General features: G+C 36.4%; 1 protein-coding gene across 1 annotated transcript in view; it reads right to left on the bottom strand.

Moving 5' to 3' along the window:
• Positions 1–396: 396 nt before the first annotated feature.
• LOC128648625 (fatty acyl-CoA hydrolase precursor, medium chain) overlaps positions 397–19,671 on the bottom strand; it is a 124,202-nt gene continuing 104,927 nt past the window's right edge. Inside the window, exons 8-13 of the mRNA XM_053701413.1 lie at positions 14,039–14,179; positions 13,382–13,459; positions 11,006–11,153; positions 2,573–2,722; positions 2,407–2,479; positions 397–778 (exon numbers count right to left, since the gene is read on the bottom strand). Of these exons, the coding sequence (XP_053557388.1) occupies positions 601–778; positions 2,407–2,479; positions 2,573–2,722; positions 11,006–11,153; positions 13,382–13,459; positions 14,039–14,179 (768 nt within the window). The 3' untranslated portion in view covers positions 397–600. The remainder of the gene's footprint in view (positions 779–2,406; positions 2,480–2,572; positions 2,723–11,005; positions 11,154–13,381; positions 13,460–14,038; positions 14,180–19,671) is intronic.

Below are 19,671 nucleotides of genomic sequence, written 5' to 3'. Positions count from 1 at the left end.
ACATAATTAAACCTTTATTGATTTCTTACATAAAGCACAAGCAAATGTACCAAACAACATTTCAGACTTTAACCAGCCCTGGTTGAATACAGCTTGATTGCTTGGACTCTATTTAAAAAATCTGTAAAGATCCATTTTTTTCAAGAACAAAAAAAAACAGTTGAAATAACATTGATTACACAGGCGACAGAGGGATAAATCATTACGATAAGTACTCATACTTTTGACACTAATAATATTTACATATTGTTAATGTCCATTTTTAAAATTGTGTTTGAATTTTTTTTTTCATCGTTTGGGAGAATGGGCCATCCTCATCCATTCCTAGAGAAAAAAAAAAATCAGGTCTGGTAGCAGTTTCCTTTTTCTAGTGTTTGAAAGGATGTAGGCACCTAGTTTAATTTACCATGTATCAGTTTTAATTAGGCAAATAAACAACAAAAGCATGTGACTTCTCAAAGACCATTCTTATCACATATTGTGAGTCAATTTCCTATATAGTTTTAATGTCATGCTTCTAAACTTTGGGCCCTCTTTACAAATAGTGGTTAGAAAATGCACATATTTTTTAAAATAAACAAAAACACAATCTAGACAACTCTAAAGCTCTCCCTTTTCCTCTCTTTTCTTCTGCATTTTTTCCGGAATAGTGATGGTCCAAAACTCTACAATTTTCTCCTTAAGCTTCTTTGCAGGCTTCTGGTTCAAGGCGATTTCCAGATAATCTTCATCTTCATCATATTCTGGCCATTCTGTTAAACCCGGCCCATTAGGATTACTGTAGGTAGAGAGAATTAATTATACATAGTATAACTGTAATCAATGTAAGGTACCAGAACTGAAATTTAATGACTATATTTAATTAGATAATTCAGTGTTCATTACTTAAGGATATAAAATATAAAGAAAGAACTAGGGTTCAGGGTACTAAAGGGCCATTTTATTGTAAAATTAAAATGCTCTATTTTATAAATTGACAATGGCAATTTGTCTAAAATAAATCGTCTTTTAAAGAGTTAAAAACATTGTCAAAGTTGTGTCCCTGAGCTACTCCAGATGAGGATACAGCTGATGAGCAAAATGAGAAGTAACCATACATGTGTATGCTCCAATCATTTGCCAAAACCTCACCTTTCTTTAAAATAACACATTCCTAACTCAAATCATGCATTTTATTTTACTCTAGAATTTCCTTATAAACTGTAGTTCAGAGATCTCGATCCGAATTTATGTAAAAGAGTGTACACGACAGCTGTTAATTGCAATAATGTATATTTGTAAGGTTCTGCTAATGTTTTGTCCATAGAAAATCTCTTAACTCGTATATAAACTATGCTGTTTCACATGGCTTATTAATTTGCCACATAGCTTATTAGTATGAGCATATCTACACCTTGGCCAAGGATATCAGACTTTGGAAAAATCATACTTTGAGGCCTTGGGCAACCAGCAGCATGGGCCTTGTGGCACTAAACCTAGCTGTGCACTCAGATATGCGGCTAGTGCTTCATGCTCCCCTCAATCTGTTAAAATGGTTGTCTGTACCAGACACAGGTAAGTAAAATCGCACACATTATGGTTATTTTACATGGATTATTTACCTCTGTCCTGCACAGACATGTATTTGCAGTTCTGGAGATCTCTATTGGGGCAAATGAAGGTATCATGCTTGGTTGCCACTTGTCAGCAGGGGTCATCTGAGGCTGCCCTGCAGATGGGTTATATGCCTCTGGCAGAAAGTATGTTAATCACCAGTTTTTTTGTATTTTACTGGTTGCATTGGTTCAAATCCTTGTGTTGTGTGTGTTACTGGTAAGTGGCTAAATCTTTTCACTGTATTACTGGCAATAAAGTGGAGGGGATCACTACTTGTGTCTTACTTGGGGAAAGGGGGATAACACTGTGTTTTGTGTGTGCATTACTATCAGGAAGGAGTTCATAACTAACAGATGGGACAAATACAAGTGAGGCCCATATGATGTAAAAAATGTAGTGATGGAAGGGGCAGGTAGAGACAGATTTATGTGAGCCTAAGGCAGTGAAAAACAGTAATGTGCCTCAGATTGTGTCACAGCCCAAAATCTCCAATCACAATCTTGCAGACAGCAGTCTTGTCTATCCCAAGTCATCTTTATCTATGATGACAAGAGTGTCTCAATCAATAATGTCAATGTAAGGTGAGTCTAGCAATATGTTTTTTGTTAGTGTAAGGATCCTCATTCTAATGCTTCCAATTTTTTATGGCATCCAACAGTTCGATATGACCTTGCATCCCCTGGAAGCAATGCTATATTACATTCATAGTGACAACGTAGCCATGGCAACATTGCTGTGAAATTCATATTAAAAAGGACCCATTGATAAAGTGTACGGTTCAAAATGAAGGCAAAAATACTTTTCCCTTACCCATTTCGAGCAAAGTTGGCCCAGTACTTCATTAGTGTCTTGCTCAGGGCTTTTTCTTCATTTGTAACGTTACCTTAAAAGGAGAGAAGTATCATAAGCCAAAAAAGTAACATTTTCCAGATAAAGAAACGGATTAAGAAAAAAAAGGAAATATAAAATTAATTACCTCCGAAAAGTCCATTGCTTTTCAAAAATGGACCTCCAATAACAAATAAGAGTTCATCACCATGATCTGCTTTAACGAAGGCTGGCTTAGAATTGCGGAAGATTGAAGGACGGTGCTGAAATTCATAGAAGAAAACAGGAAGGCCAGAGTCTAGAGGGAGTCAAAAGAACAAATAACATTACTAAGCTACAACAATGCAGGACATGCAGTTACAAAGATAAAAAAAAATGACAGCTGGTATGTCAGGCTGGTGTGGTGGAAATGCACCTGTTAGGTTAGGAAGCAACAGCCAGGATTTGCTAATATGTTCAAATCCATCACATTTATAGGAGAATTAGTGCCAGCAGCACCTAATTATCACCTAGATTACAAGTTGTGCGTTTTGAGTCAAATAGCAGTGTTGTGGCCCATAACGCATCATTTTCCCTAACGCAGCCATTACGAGTCTTGTCGGTATAGCTCTACCGCAAGCTTTTAAGCCTGTAACGCAACGTCAGTACTGCACTCGTAAAAATTACGTTTTTTTCATGGGTTTCCCATAGCGCTGGTATTACGAGTTTTGCATTCTGGCTAAAAAGCGAGCGTTACAGCCTAAAAAGAGAAGATCCGTAACGCCATCTAAAGTCAAACGTTATGAGTTTTACGCTACAAAGCTGTAACATAAAACTCATAACTAAAGTGTTAAAAAGTACACTAACACCCATAAACTACCTATTAACCCCTAAACCGAGGCCCTCCCGCATCGCAAAAACTATATTAAAGTTATTAACCCCTAATCTGCCGCTTCCGATATCGCCGCCACGTTAAAAAATATTAACCCCTATTCTGCCGCACCCTGACATCCTCACCACTATACTATAGTTATTAACCCCTAAACCGCTGCCCTCCCGCATCGCAAACACTATTTAAATATTATTAACCCCTAATATGACGTCCGCCCACATCGCCCCCACTATATATACTATAGTTATTAAGCCCTACACTGCCGCCACTATAATAAACCTATTAACCCCTAAACCGCAAGCCCCCCCACAACGAAATATACTAAACTATTAATTCCTAAACCGAAATAAACTAAATTAAACTATTCACCCCTAAACCTAACGCCCCCCTAACTTTATATTAAATTTACAATTTACCTATCTTAAATTAAATTAAAACTTACCTGTCAAATTAAAAAAACTAAGTTTAAACTAACAATTAAACTAATATAATTATTAAACTAAAATTAAATGAACTACCGATTAAATTAAATTAAACTACACATTAAAACAATCCTAACACTACTCTAAAAATTACAAAGTATCTAAATACAAAAACAAAAAAATACTAAGTTACAAAAAATAACAAACACTAAATTACGAGAAATAACAAACGAAATTATCCAAAATAAAAAAGAATGACACCTAATCTAATAGCCCTATCAAAATAAAAAAGCCCACACAAAATAAACCCCCCTTAGCCTACAATAAACTACCAATGGCCCTTAAAAGGGCCTTTTGTGGGGCATTGCCCCAAAGATATCAGCTCTTTTACCTGTAAAAAAAACAAAGACCCCCCCCAACAGTAAAACCCACCACCCAACCAACCCGCAAAGAAACCCTAACACACAAAATAAAAAAAAACTATCTAAAAAAACCTACCCATTGCAAAGCTACCCATTGCCCTGAAAAGGGCATTTATATGGGCATTGCCCTTAAAAGGGCATTTAGATCTTTTACTGCCCAAACCCTAAACTAGAAAATAAAACCCACCCAATAAACCTTTAAAAGCCTAACACTAACCCCCTGACGATCCACTTACAGTTTTTGAAGTCCTGCTTGAACGATCTTGATCCCGGCATTGAGAAGTCTTCATCTAGGCGGCCTCTTCAATCTTTATCCTGGTGGTGAAGTCCTGATCCAACCGGGACCTTCTATCTTGATGCCGGAGGCGCGGTGCCGGTCCATCCTGAAGACATACTGCGCAGAGCATCCTCTTCATTCGGTCGCCGCCATACACTGAATCTTCAATGCAAGGGATGCGATTCAAGATGGTGTACCTTGCATTTCTATTGGCTAAAAAATTTGAATTAGCCAATAGGAATTAGGGCTGCTAAAATCCTATTGGCTGTTCAAATCAGCAAATAGGATTTAAGCAGCTCTCATTCTATTGGCTAATTTGAATAAACAGAGCTGATTTATTTAGGGCCATTGGTAGTTTATTCTAGATTAGGTTTTTTATTTTGGGGTGTTTTTTTATGGGTATTAGAATAGGAATAATTTTTTTTTTTGATAATTTGTTTGTTATTTTGTGTAATGTATATTTTTAGGGTTTTTTTTTTTTTTTTTAGCAAAAGAGCTGTTTAACTTAGGGCAATGCCCCCCAAAGGCCCTTTTAAGGGCCCTTGGTAGTTTGGGGGGTGGGGGTTTGTATAGTGTTAGGGGGTGTTTGTATTATTTTTTTGGAGCAAAAGAGCCGTTTAACTCAGGGCAATGCCATACAAAAGGCCCTTTTAAGGGGCCCCCAAAAGGCCCTTTTTAGAGCCCTTAGTAGTTTATTCTAGATTAGGCTTTTTTATTTTGGGGTGTTTTTTTTATATAGGGTATTAGAATAGGAATAATCTTTATTTTTTTTGGATAATTTCGTTTGTTGTAGGTTTGTAATGGTAGGTTTTTTTATTTTTTGTAATGTTAGGTTTTAGTATAAGGCAGGTTAGGTTTTATTTCACAGGTAAGTTTGTATTTATTTTAGCTAGGTAGTTAGTAAATAGTTAATAACTATTTACTAACTAGTCTACCTAGTTAAAATAAATACAAACTTACCTGTGAAATAAAAATAAAACCTAAGTTAGCTACAATGTAACTATAAGTTATATTGTAGCTACCTTAGGTTTTATTTCACAGGTAAGTATTTAGTTTTAATAGGAATTATTTAGTTAATATTTGTAAATGTAATTTAGATCTAATCTCATTATGTTAATGTTAGGGGGTGCTAGGGTTAGGTTTAGGATTAGGGTTAGGGCAGGGGCAAAACTACAGGGGGTGCAGAGGTTGCAGTGGGGGCCCAGCTTAAAAAAATAAATAAAAATAAAAAACGTTGACCTGCCACTGCCTGCACTGATATCATGTGAGTGTGACATGATGCTTCACTAGTGTCTCTAACTACAGGGGTTAGTCTTTCTGTTTTACCCATTGGTGTTTATGTGTGTATGCATGTATGTATGTGACTGTGTGTGTATTTATGCATGTATACAGAAAAAAGAGATTCCAATGGCACTACTTTTTAAGTATTAATAGACTTATATCCAATAATAGGATACTTGGGTATAAATAATCCCAGTTCCAGGATAGGTGCTGTGTATATTAGACACTGTGATTGAAGAAAGTTGTGGAGAGGAGAGACCTCAGCACAACAAGTATACACTTTTAGCACTCAAAAGTCTGAAGAAATATATATAAATCACCCTTAGGTGATATTGCAAGTCACAGAAATCAAATGTCAATATTGTGGTCTTGGTGGGCAAGATAGATAGAGGAGAACTAAATTAAAAATTAACTTTTATTATAACGATTAAAAAATTCTCACACACACACAACACACCATTAAAACTACGTCTAGAGGGATTGGACTATGTGTGCCCTTTTGGTGATATACGCTATAAGTACAGCGTAATACGAGTGGTAGTTATGACCTCATGAGGGTAATTAATGTATATAGTTTGGCTTATGTATAATTGCCAAAACCATTCAGTAACCTCCCTGAGATATGTAACCTACTACCTGATATGTACTCTTAAATGGTAAAGGACTAGGGTAAATATGCATGAGTAATAGAGTTGCCGCATAAGCTGTGGTGCTAATTGGTCACACATATATGGCTGTTAGCTACTGGTTGGTAAAAAAGCATACAAAGCATTAAACTCCGATAATACACAGTAACCAGGGCTATCTCGTACTGTCTCGCAGGTAAACAGTTAATAGATAAGAAACGACTCTATAACCACTAAGCCCTCGTAAGTATTATGCCAAAAGATGCACTAAGGCATTAATATGGACCCAATGTATTCTCTATTAATACTAATGGTATATGGATCAAGGCTGATATAATCAAAATCCGTTTCTTGCAGCATAAGAGCACTTGAACATAAATCGTATTGGGGTAGAGCATACCATTAGTATAATGAATTAGTGCTAGAGTAATACGGGATAAATACTGAGTAGAGGAGTAATATATCTGCTGGATGAATTATTGCACAATACTAGAAACTGAATTTGGTTACTGTATAGTACTTGCGTAATATAATAGTTAATATTATTGGAGTAATATAAAACTTTATTAAACCAGTTATCTGATCGCTTAGAGATTTGTTCCATTCAAGTCAACACACTTATGAAATGATACTTTGATTTCAGTACCGTAATAACTAATGTACATGGACAGATATCGGTGTACCCCTTCTAATCCCAAGGGGAGACCTATTCAACTAAAGTTACTTTGTTTCACGGCACTAGAACAGTTCCAGTGTGCTGGAATGGAGATTCTCATATGCTGGATGTATGAGGGATTAACTGTGATGCAACCGGAGTTAGTTAACCCTGCGTGTGGTTTAAATACTGAAGTGTCTGCTAAAGTGATGCTATGGATATTGTTTAACAGGCAAATCACTTGCTAGTAAGAGCATATATACTGTTCATTGTTATAAAACACATATCTTGCCAGTAAGATCATATACAATTTTGAACATTGCAATTGATACAAAAAAAGGAGTTTTATTACACTGTAACAATATTATATGTTTAACCACACTTCAATACTGGTTTGTAAATTTCATAGGTTGACCCTCATACATTAGTCTGTTAATATATTTCTCAGTCACGAGAGCAGAGAGTTAGCTATCCGCTATGTAAAATTTGTTACCAGTTAGTTAGCCCACAAAATTGGCTTTAAATCAGGTAAGTGACTTACCTGATTTAAAGCCAATTTTGCGCGCCGCGCGTGCACCCTTTGACAAAGCCGACAAGCGGCGAAACATGTCTGGGGGTATTGATCCTTGGCAGTAACCGTGTGGCCTCAATCTGGGAATTCATTCACAATGCTCAGCAGGCAAACACAGCACACACGGCAGTAACAGGCCACGGCCAGTCTAACATCTGCCATCATCATACAGATTTAGTTTATAAGTGAGTGCCCTAAAATAGCGGCGCAATAGTGGGCTAACTAACTGGTAACAAATTTTACATAGCGGCTAGCTAACTCTCTGCTCTTGTGACTGAGAAATATATTAACAGAAGGGGTACACCGATATCTGTCCATGTACATTAGTTATTACGGTACTGAAATCAAAGTATCATTTCATAAGTGTGTTGACTTGAATGGAACAAATCTCTAAGCGATCAGATAACTGGTTTAATAAAGTTTTATATTACTCCAATAATATTAACTATTATATTACGCAAGTACTATACAGTAACCAAATTCAGTTTCTAGTATTGTGCAATAATTCATCCAGCAGATATATTACTCCTCTACTCAGTATTTATCCCGTATTACTCTAGCACTATGTGTATAGTACCTTGGATATGTTAACAACTGTCTGAGGTCTTTGTGGTGACATAATAAAGCTGAAGTCTTATTCCAGCACTTAATTAAGCTTATACTGCTGCCTCTGAAAATATCCCAACCAACAGGACAAGTCTGTGAACTGTGAATCAGCGCCGAAATAATAGCGCATGGATGTTGTGCCTGTGAATTGACATCAGGAATCAACTTTATAGCTTGAGGACAGCTAACAGAAGCGGTGCTTAACTACTGAAGTGTGCAAAGTACTTTTTTTATGTCAGCAATACAGCTTGGTATCTATCTTGGACGTCCTGACAAGGATATACAGAGGTGTGATTGGCTCAAGTTGCAGTGACGAGCTGGCCACCCTCACTGGGGGTTACGTCACACGCCGAGGAATCACGGATCAGTAAAGAGCCCCATCGCAACTATGCTTTGAAGGAGGAAAGATAAGTACTGTCTTATATTCATACAAACTTTGTATCGGTTTTTGACCTAGTGTGCAGCAGGTTCTGTTGCGGTCCTTCAACTACCGATACCTTCTGTGAATTACCACTATATGGTTTCCAATAGCCATTTTCTATACTTACAGTGGGAACATGGACTGTTAAGTTGTTGTTATTATGTTTATTTGCAGTATGTTATGCTGTTAGCCTGACATTTTGGATATATCTGTGTCTTGTATTTTGACATTATGTACATTTTTTCACATATATTATCCTATAGTTTGCATCATCTTTAGTTTGCATACGTATGCATAGGGAATTAGATATTTTGTCAGCTTTATGTTACCTTTAGTTTTATTTTAAATTGTTAGATGTTAAAGTTAAATAAAGAAATTGGATTTTTTCAAAATAATATTCTGTGTGCTTTTGTTTAATCCCTTACTTTTTTGGGACATTCATATATGTCCTAATTATTTCTTTCTTAATTTGTTGCTTCATATTATTATTCAAGGGTAGCACCGAATATTTATATACAGCAATATTTTCTACTCTCTCTGATTTAAAACTTTTTTTACTCTAGCACTAATTCATTATACTAATGGTATGCTCTACCCCAATACGATTTATGTTCAAGTGCTCTTATGCTGCAAGAAGCGGATTTTGATTATATCAGCCTTAATCCATACACCATTAGTATTAATAGAGAATACATTGGGTCCATATTAATGCCTTAGTGCATCTTTTGGCATAATACTTACGAGGGCTTAGTGGTTATATAGTCGTTTCTTATCTATTAACTGTTTACCTGCGAGACAGTACGAGATAGCCCTGGTTACTGTGTATTATCGGAGTTTAATGCTTTGTATGCTTTTTTACCAACCAGTAGCTAACAGCCATATATGTGTAACCAATTAGCACCACAGCTTATGCGGCAACTCTATTACTCACGCATATTTACCCCAGTCCTTTACCATTTAAGAGTACATATCAGGTAGTAGGTTACATATCTCAGGGAGGTTACTGAATGGTTTTGGCAATTATACATAAGCCAAACTATATACATTAATTACCCTCATGAGGTCATAACTACCACTCGTATTACGCTGTACTTATAGCGTATATCACCAAAAGGGCACACATAGTCCAATCCCTCTAGACGTAGTTTTAATGGTGTGTTGTGTGAGAATTTTTTAATCGTTATAATAAAAGTTAATTTTTAATTTAGTTCTCCTCTATCTATCTTGCCCACCAAGACCACAATATTGACATTTGATTTCTGTGACTTGCAATATCACCTAAGGGTGATTTATATATATTTCTTCAGACTTTTGAGTGCTAAAAGTGTATACTTGTTGTGCTGAGGTCTCTCCTCTCCACAACTTTCTTCAATTTATGCATGTATGTTTGTGTAACCAGCAAATTATAGACCTTGTTACTACAGCATGGGGGGAGGGGGTAAACAGTGTCACTATACAGTACCACTATATACAGTATGGGGGGGCTGGACCATGTCACAGACTACTGTGGTCACTTTATAAAGTACTGGGGCGGGTAGGGTCAGGCCAGCCATCTCACCGGCAGATTACAGACTGTGTCACTGACTCACTATATACAGTACTGGTGGGTTTAACAGTGTCACTATATACAGTAATAGGGGTCTGCCCTTCTCACAGACTGTGGGCACAGGGTACCTCCTTTTGTAGACATGTAATCTGATTCACTTTTTTTTCTGTGTTAAATGTTAAAAAAAAAAAAATATATGTATCAAATTCATTTTTTTTTGGGGGGGGGCTTCTTAGATTCTTGCACCTGGGCCTTGTGGTTTCTAGTTACACCACTGGGTTAGGGTTACGTTCGGGTTAAGTTTAGGGGTTAATATAGTTTAATTTAGGTTGTTGCAATGTAGGGGCTGGCAGTTTAGGAGTTAATAACATTAGTATAGTGGCGGCGATATCAGGAGCGGCACATTATGGGTTAATAATTTTATTTAGGTGGCGGCGTTGTCAAGGGCAGCAGATTAGGGGTGTTTAGACGTGGGGTTTATGTTAGGGTGTTAGGTTTAAACTGTATTTTCCTTTTCCCCATAGACATCAATAGGGCTACGTTACAGAGATTTTGTTTCTGCAATCGCAGGTGTTAGACTTTTTTTTGCCGGCTCTCCCCATTGATGTCTATGGGGAAAGCGTGCATGAGCACATCAAAACACTGCTTGTTTTTGGTGCGGTATGGAGCTCAAAATCTCCATATCGCCCGCGCAAGCTGTGTTTTTTTAAACTTGTAATGGCAGCGCTATAGGGGGTTAAATAAAGCAACTTTTGTTGCGTTCTTTACTTTCCCTATAGCGCTGAAAACTCGTAATCTAGCTGTATGTGTCTTAAACATGTTCAACTGTAAGTAAAACTAAGTCAATATTGAATTATAAGACAGACGTGCCAGTATGACACACCTCGGTGATATTTGGCAGTTTTGATGGAGGGCAAAACAAAAATAAGGTCTCCACATAAATCAAGGAACCGGTTTCGGATTTCTAAAGGATCTTCTGTGTCACCAAAATATACATCCATAATCAAAGGCAGAAACTCAGATATGGGACCCTGCAAGAATAACGTACAGAACAAAATGTATAGTTAAGAGGGTAAGGCTGTCACAGCAATTTAAAAACACAAAATATTCAATTTATAATATATTATAATTAGATGTTGTTTATACAAATTATTATAATTTGTAAGGAGATTAAAGAATATGGCAGTATTTTTTCAGCATCATCATAAATCATTAAAAACCCTGGCATTTAAAAGAAAATGGGTTCAATATGTAATTTGGAAAAACAAACAAAATCAACAGATTTTTGAAGGAACAGGGGAATTTTTTGGGAAGGCTTCAACTAAAACCGAATGAAGTTTGGCAATGAGAGGGATATTACTTAGGAAAAGAATATTATATTATATGGACAGTATATACAAAGGGGCCGATTTATCAATGTCTGTCCGACATGATACGATGTTTCTTATCATGTCCGACAGACATTACTGAATGCCAACAGCATATGCTGTCTGCATTTAACCTTGCACAAGCAGTTCTGGCGAACTGCTTGTGCAGTGCTGCCCCCTGCAGATTTTCAGCCAATCAGCCGCTAACAGAGGGTGTCAATCAACCCGATCGTATCTGATCTGGTTGATTGCTGTCCGCCGATCAGAGGCGGCGGACCAGCGGTCTTAAGACCGCTGCTTCATAGCTGCTGTTTCTGGCGAGCCTGAAGGCTCACACCAAAACAGGGGCATCAGGGGCTATTCGGCCCTTGATAAATCCGGCCCGAAGTTTCAAATTAGCTTCATAATGTAAAAACCATAATTAATAATGCAAAAATTCACAGGTGGACAATCATATATTTTTATGATATTTGGGTTATATTATAGTATGAACTATGTTGTATCCGTATAAACGTATATGCTAATAGGAACAGTGATAACTAGGATACAACTACATTCAATTTGAGTCTTATGGCATTATCAGAAGTTATAGTAATCTAAGAAAGCAACTTCATTTTATCTTTTATGGCATTTATAGAAACTATAGTGACGTAACAAAGCAAATTCAATTCAACTTTTTATGAAGATTATGGAAATGAGTAATATCTTTATAATAATTATAATGATTTTGTAAATTACAGCAATCTCAGGTAGCATATTTATTTTAAAATTTATGATGACTTTTTAAAGTTACATGAAATACTGTTGTACATCCATCCATATATCAGAGTTAAAGGGACATTAAACACTAGTGCTAGATAGAATGATGCATTCAAAGAAGATTAGTCTGAGAATAACAAGTAGATGTATTTTTTAAAGTTTTATTAGCTTTTTAAATATTGGCAAAACAAGTGTAAAGTTTTAGTGCCTATAAAACAATGGAAGCTGCCATGTTGTAACCTAAGTTCACCTTCTCTGCTGTGGCCAATTAGGGACAGTTATAAATAGGTCACTAGAGTGTTCTGCCAATGGCTGTGTGGATTATAACATTGTTCTGCACTTCCATTTCTAACAGGAACTGAAATGCTCACAATTTCAGAATGGAATTACAGGAAGAGGGGACAACATAAATAAAGTATATTGCAGAGTTTTTTTCTCGATATATACAATTTATTATTTTATATTACCATCTCAAAGTGTTTAATGTAATTGATAAAAAAACAATAAAAGAACGGCACCCACAATTTGAAAATTTTCATTATTATTATTATTAGGGAGTTCTCATATTTGAGTAAACTCTTTAAATCTGACATTAACAAAGTTTTGTTTTTTGTCCACCAGGTCAAAATTGAAATGTGTAAGGATGCATTTAACTTAATATTAAAAGTATTATTGCAATATACTTCCATTACCAAAAATGTGTTGGCTTAAGCACATATGCTATGAGTGCTCCGTGCACCAACTTTCAAATACCACATTGTCTCAATGAGTCAGCAGTGGCTTGTATGACAAGAATGAAATGTTCACTTATGTAATACACACCACCGCCAACTCTCTAAGCAGGCAAAATGTTTGAATCCTGATCCTCTATTCACACGTGGCATATGCGCGTATGCTCCTGCAACAGTAATAGCTTTTACTAGAAGCATTTTTGCTAATTGAAGTATATTGCACAAATGCTTATATTTAAACTGAAATGCATTCAGGCACAATTTGAATTTGACCTATTACTTTAAGAATGAGACAGGATTTTGATTTATTTGAAATGCAATGGAAAATATGCGTTTGTTCTAGAAATGTATATTTTAAATCTTTGCTGAAATTAAAATGATATTAGCATAAACAACTCTTACAAATATAGGAATATTGATGAGTGTTGACTGCACAGTATCTTTATTCATTCCTTCTTTTAATCCACTTAGATTCATGCTCTGGAAGAAAAAAATTAACATTTCATCAGCTGAGTGTACAAAAATAAAAATATCTTCTTATCGCATACAATCACTTTAATCAAATGGTTAAAAGGACAGACAACTACAAATTAAACTTTTATAATTGAAGTAGAGCATGCAATTATAATTTGTTTTCCAATTTACTCCAATTATCAAATTAGATTTTTTCTTTGGTTACCTTTTGTTGAAAAGCATTCCTAGGTAGGCTCAGGAGCAGAAATTAACTACTGGAAGCTAGCTGCTGATAGGTGGCTGTGCACATGTGCCTTTTGTCATTGCTTTACCCAATGTGTTCAGATAGCTCCCAGTAATGCATTGCTGCTCCTCAGGTTTACTCTTCACAAAAGGATGCCAAGAGAACAAAGCAAATTTGATAATAGAAGTAAAAGGGAAAGTTGTTTAAAACGGCATGCTCTGTCTGAATCATGAAAGCTTAATTTGATGTCATTGTCCCTTGAAGTACCCAATGTATGCAGAACTACCCAATATATGGCAGAACATATTGCACACTGACTAAAAGTTAGAAAACCTGAACCTACTAATAGCAATGTGACTTACAAGAGGAAGAATCCATCCAAATTCATGGTTGGTAACGCCAACAATGAAAGGAACACGGTTACTTTCTTTTGCTGCCAAAATCGATTCAGGGCTTTTAGGAATAAACTCCCCATCTACACACGCAGGTATGGCCACTTTTTCCTGCACAAATAGAATAATAGAGTTAAAGAATACAATACAAAGCTTTGTTTTTTGTGTGTAATGTCCTATGGGTTTAGAGTAAGATCATTATCAACATTTTTAAATATATCTTATTGTTTAGGTGTTTTTGGGTGCATTTACGTTAATTATTATGCTAATATACTTTGCTAATAATAATGTTAAGTTAAATAGGATAACTAGTGTGCTTTTATATGCATGCTAGATTAATAGGAATTTCTGGAAACCATTTTGGGCTTAAAAGAAAATGTAACTCATAACACAACAGAAAGGCAAATATCTCAGTTAGAGCTGAACACGCACCTTCTTCAGAACCACATAATCTCACAACAACACCCTAATTAAGTTAAAGGGACATTCCAGACAAAATTGGAATTCACATGGATACATTTCACTTTTGAATAGAAGCATTTTTGTTCTATAGATGTATTCGCAAAAATGCTTCAAATAAAAACTATAGCTGTTTCAAAAGTATATTTAAGTATGCACCGTGCAGCAGCAATTTAAACACAGCAGTTGCTCAGAGAGCCTAAGGTGCTTGTGCCATCTGGTAATGACTCAATTTGTTAATTGCTGACATGACACAAGCCCCACTTGCACTCTGAGCAGCTGCAGTATTTGAAATGCTGGTGCACTGAGAATATCTAGCTGTGCTTTACATGCATATATTGCAAGTATGTTTTTATTCAAAGATGTAATTCATCTATGCACATTTACATTTTGGCCAGGATTTCCGTTTAACCCCTTAACGACCAGCGCCATACCCTGTACGACGCTGGTTGTCATGCCCTTAAGGACCAGCGTCCAACTCTGCTGTCATGGGCCTCTTTAAAACTAGTGAGATTGCGCTATTTCTGCCCACCCATGAGTGGCGCAGTGCAGAAATAGACGGGCAGAGGTACCAATGCAGAGAGATCGAGAGGGCAGCGGTGGTGCCGGGAGGATAAGGAGGGAGGCGGGTGGGCAGCCCATCGCTGGAGGTGGGCGGGAGGTGGGTGGGACTGCTATGGCTAATGAAAAAACCCAATGAGAGCGGCAGGGAGGGGGAAGGAGGGAGTGGGGGAATCTGGAGATTATACTGAGGGATGGGATAAGAGGGTGGGAAATCAATCTGGGAGGGGGGTAGGTTATTGAGGGAGGGCAGCAAAATTAGTATTTTTTTTTTTTAATAGCCTAAGTTGCAGCAAACTGGGTACTGGCAGACAGCTGCGAGTACCTAATATGGCGGCAAATAGGTAGAGGGGGAGGGTTAGAGAACTGTTTGGGGGGGGGTCAGGGAGGTAAGGGGGTATCCTAAACTGCAGATATAAATATATAAAAAAAAAATATGTTAAAAAAAATAAAAAAGCCTTTTATTTTAGTACTGGCAGACTTTCTGCCAGTACTTAAGATGGGGGTGACCATTGTGGGGTGGGGGAGGGAAGAGAGCTATTTGAGAGGGATTAGGGAGGGATCAGGGTGGTGGGATGTGTCAGGTGGGAGGATAATATATACACTAAAGCTAAAATTAACCCTTTAAAGCTACCTAATTAACCTCTTCACTGCTGGGCATAATACAAATTTGGTGGGCAGCTGCATTTAGCGGCCTTCTAATTACCAAAAGCAATGCCAAAGCCACATACTGTATGCCTGACATTTCTGAACAAAGGGGATCTCAGAGAAGCATTTACAACCATTTGTGCCATGATTGCGCAAGCCGCTTGTAAATAATTTCAGTGAGAAACCTAAAGTTTGTGAAAACGTGAACAATTTTTTTTTATTTGATCGCATTTGGAGGTGAAATGGTGGCATGAAATATAACAAAATGGGCCTTGATCAATACTTTGGGTTGTCTATTAAAAAATATATATATAGTTTGATAGAAAAATATAAAAAAGGCTCTATTTCTGTTTTAATGTAGTGATGGCAAAAATGCTAAAAATACTCTGGTCTTTTGGGGAAGTTTATGTCTGAAATGCCCAGTCCTTAAGGGGTTAACTGAAGGTTATATTCCAATTGTTCCATACATATGTCCAAATGCATACACATATATACAAATACACACACATAGGCCTAGTTTCCATTGAGGTGGTAAAGTGTGCAAACTGGTTGTAACATTAGAAATCACTATAGACTTTAATGGAGATACATGTTTTTAACATAAGTTTCCAAACTTTACCCCCTCAATGGAAACTTAGCCCATACTCAATGGGCTTCTGTCTTCTTTCAACCTCATTTACTATGTTATAGTATATATACACCTTTGAGTGCTTCCCAGTCCAACACCTCATCATATACCATATCACTTTAGTACCTTGTGAAGAAATAAAAATACGTAGAAAAAACTATTTAACCTTCAGGTTAGAGCTCAAGTGAAAGTCAGAAAAGAATTTTGTAAGACCCAAAGAAGTCTGAAGTGAGAGATTTAGTGTGGCCAAATGTTAGTGAGCCTGAGGCTTTCACTCAAGAGCTAACTTTTAACTTGTAATAGGAGTCCAATTGATGGGTGGTGTTTGTGCTCCACTTGTAATTTGGACCTCTGCAAAACTATATATAGATAAGGTCAAAATTAAAATGTACTAGTGCAACTCAATCGTAAATACATGCTTTTTATACACATCATTAGCAAAAATGCGTCTAGAAAAAGTAAATACTGTTTTTCAGCAGCATTCGTACATATGCTGTGAGGGCCTGTGCACCAGTACTTAAAGTGCCACTAAACCCAAAATCTTTCTTTCATGATTCAGATAGAGAATACAAATTTAAACAACATTACAATTTACTTCTATTATTTATTTTGCTTAATTTTTTAGATATCCTTAGTTGAAGAAAAAGCAATGCACATGCTGAGCCAATCACACGAGGCTTTTATGTGCAGCAACCAATCAGCAGCTACTGAGCATATCTAGATATGCTTTTCAACAAAGAATATCAAGAGAATAAAACAAATTAGATAATATAAGTAAATTAGAACGATGTTTAAAATTGCATTCTCTTTCTAAATCATGAAAGAAAAAATGTGGGTGTCATGTCCCTTTAAGCACAGATAACTGGTGGTGGTGTGCATGGTGTCTGTGCGTCATACAAGCCACTGCTAACTCTCTGAGAAAGTGCGGTACACAGGCCCTCACAGGATATGTGCGTATGCTACTTAAAAAAAGTAATAACTTTTTACTAGAAGCATTTGTTGCTAATGGAAGCATATTGCAAAATTGCGTCTATATAAAACTGAAATGAACCCATGCATATTTCAATTTTGACATTTCTTTACCTTTAATGTTTTCTTTTTAAACAGTTGCAGTTTTAATACACGCCACAAGGTGGCGAACTTCGATAACTATAAATGATAAGCTGACATTGTAACTTAAAGGGCCATTAAACAACATTCTAACAATGCATACAAAGATAACATTTTGATATAAATAAAAACATATATACATATATACACACACACATACACACACACACACACACACACATATATATATATACATATATATATATATATGAAACAGAAAGAGATGTGCATATGGCGCAATTGCGAACCCTCAGGACTATTAATAGAAACAATATTAGTATTAAATGCAGCCCTAATCTATCTACCAAGGTCGGAGAGTCCCCACACCCTCCCACCTAGGTAAAAGAGAATATGTAGAAAAGAGAATTGATAGAAAAAATGGGCGCAAATAAAATTTGTAACGCAAAATATAAATGTTAAAAAACAGGTAGTAATATATTAACGTACTAGAATGTGTTTGTGCTAAGATGTTAGACCTCTCTGTATAAATAGCGTGATTCTACAGTGAAATAACTAATATCTAGTTTCAAATAAGGTAAAGTAAAATAAAAAGTGGTATATCTTATTGGATATGAAAATATATATACCCAGTGGTACTGTTGGTATATGTGATGTCCTATATGCAAGTATTAGTAAAATATATATAATGTAATAGACACAATCTCTAGATTTCAAAGGAAAATAGTAGTAGTATACCTCAGTAATCTAAAAAGTATACAGGGATATTATAAGTATTAATAATACCTTGTATAGAAAGAAAAAATCATTTAAAAAGCTTTGATATACTGGAACAAAAATACACAGTATTAATATTGATACTAAGCAGATACACTAGTGTACCTATTGTAGATTAAGCAAAGATTATGTGGAAAGCATAAAGTACATACGATACAAATCATATAATCAAGTCACTTTGCATAGCTCTTAGATGGCATTCATAATTCAAGAGTCTCTTGATGGATTTTTCCTTCAAAGTTTGTCAGAGCTACTATAATATCACAAAAGTGGTAATAAAACGGCCCCGAGCCCGGAGTACAGGTCCCCCTAGGGGTGTCTACTTACACTCCTTAACCTCAATCTATATGAGGTAAGTGCTGCGTAGTGTCGGTAGAAACTTCCTTCGTTCTCCAGAGATCCAGGTTTTGGCTTGTAGGACTTGGTCGAAGCGTTTGTCTGTGATCGGATTCTTCTCTGCTGTGGCCAAATAGGGACAGTTATAAATAGGTGACTAGGGTGCAGCCAATGGCTGTGTGGAATGAAACAGCCTTCTGCTCTTTGCTTCCTGTTTGACAGATTTCTTTACAGCTGCCACTGCCCACTTCTTTTCGGGTGGCTTCTGGAACTGGAAGATTGCACATCTGTCACAAAATTACTGTTCGTAACACCCGCGACTTTGTAATCATGAAGAGAGACGCTAAAGTTCAGAAATAGAAGAGCAGAAGGCTGTTTCATTCCACACAGCCATTGGCTGCACCCTAGTGACCTATTTATAACTGTCCCTATTGGGCCACAGCAGAGAAGAATCCAATCACAGACAAACGCTTCGACCAAGTCCTACAAGCCAAAACCTGAATCTCTGGAGAACGAAGGAAGTTTCTACCGACACTACGCAGCACTTACCTCATATAGATTGAGGTTAAGGAGTGTAAGTAGACACCCCTAGGGGGACCTGTACTCCGGGCTCGGGGCCGTTTTATTACAACTTTTGTGATATTATAGTAGCTCTGACAAACTTTGAAGGAAAAATCCATCAAGAGACTCTTGAATTATGAATGCCATCTAAGAGCTATGCAAAGTGACTTGATTATATGATTTGTATCGTATGTACTTTATGCTTTCCACATAATCTTTGCTTAATCTACAATAGGTACACTAGTGTATCTGCTTAGTATCAATATTAATACTGTGTATTTTTGTTCCAGTTTATCAAAGCTTTTTTAAATAATTTTTTCTTTCTATACCAGGTATTATTAATACTTATAATATCCCTGTATACTTTTTAGATTACTGAGGTATACTACTACTATTTTCCTTTGAAATCTAGAGATTGTGTCTATTACATTATATATATTTTACTAATACTTGCATATAGGACATCACATATACCAACAGTACCACTGGGTATATATATTTTCATATCCAATAAGATATTTTTATACAGAGAGGTCTAACATCTTAGTACAAACACATCCTAGTA

Source organism: Bombina bombina, chromosome 1 (assembly GCF_027579735.1).
Source record: "Bombina bombina isolate aBomBom1 chromosome 1, aBomBom1.pri, whole genome shotgun sequence".
Lineage (NCBI taxonomy): Eukaryota > Metazoa > Chordata > Amphibia > Anura > Bombinatoridae > Bombina > Bombina bombina.
Note: the sequence above shows the minus strand (reverse complement) of the source record. Positions and strands in the feature narration are given on the sequence as shown.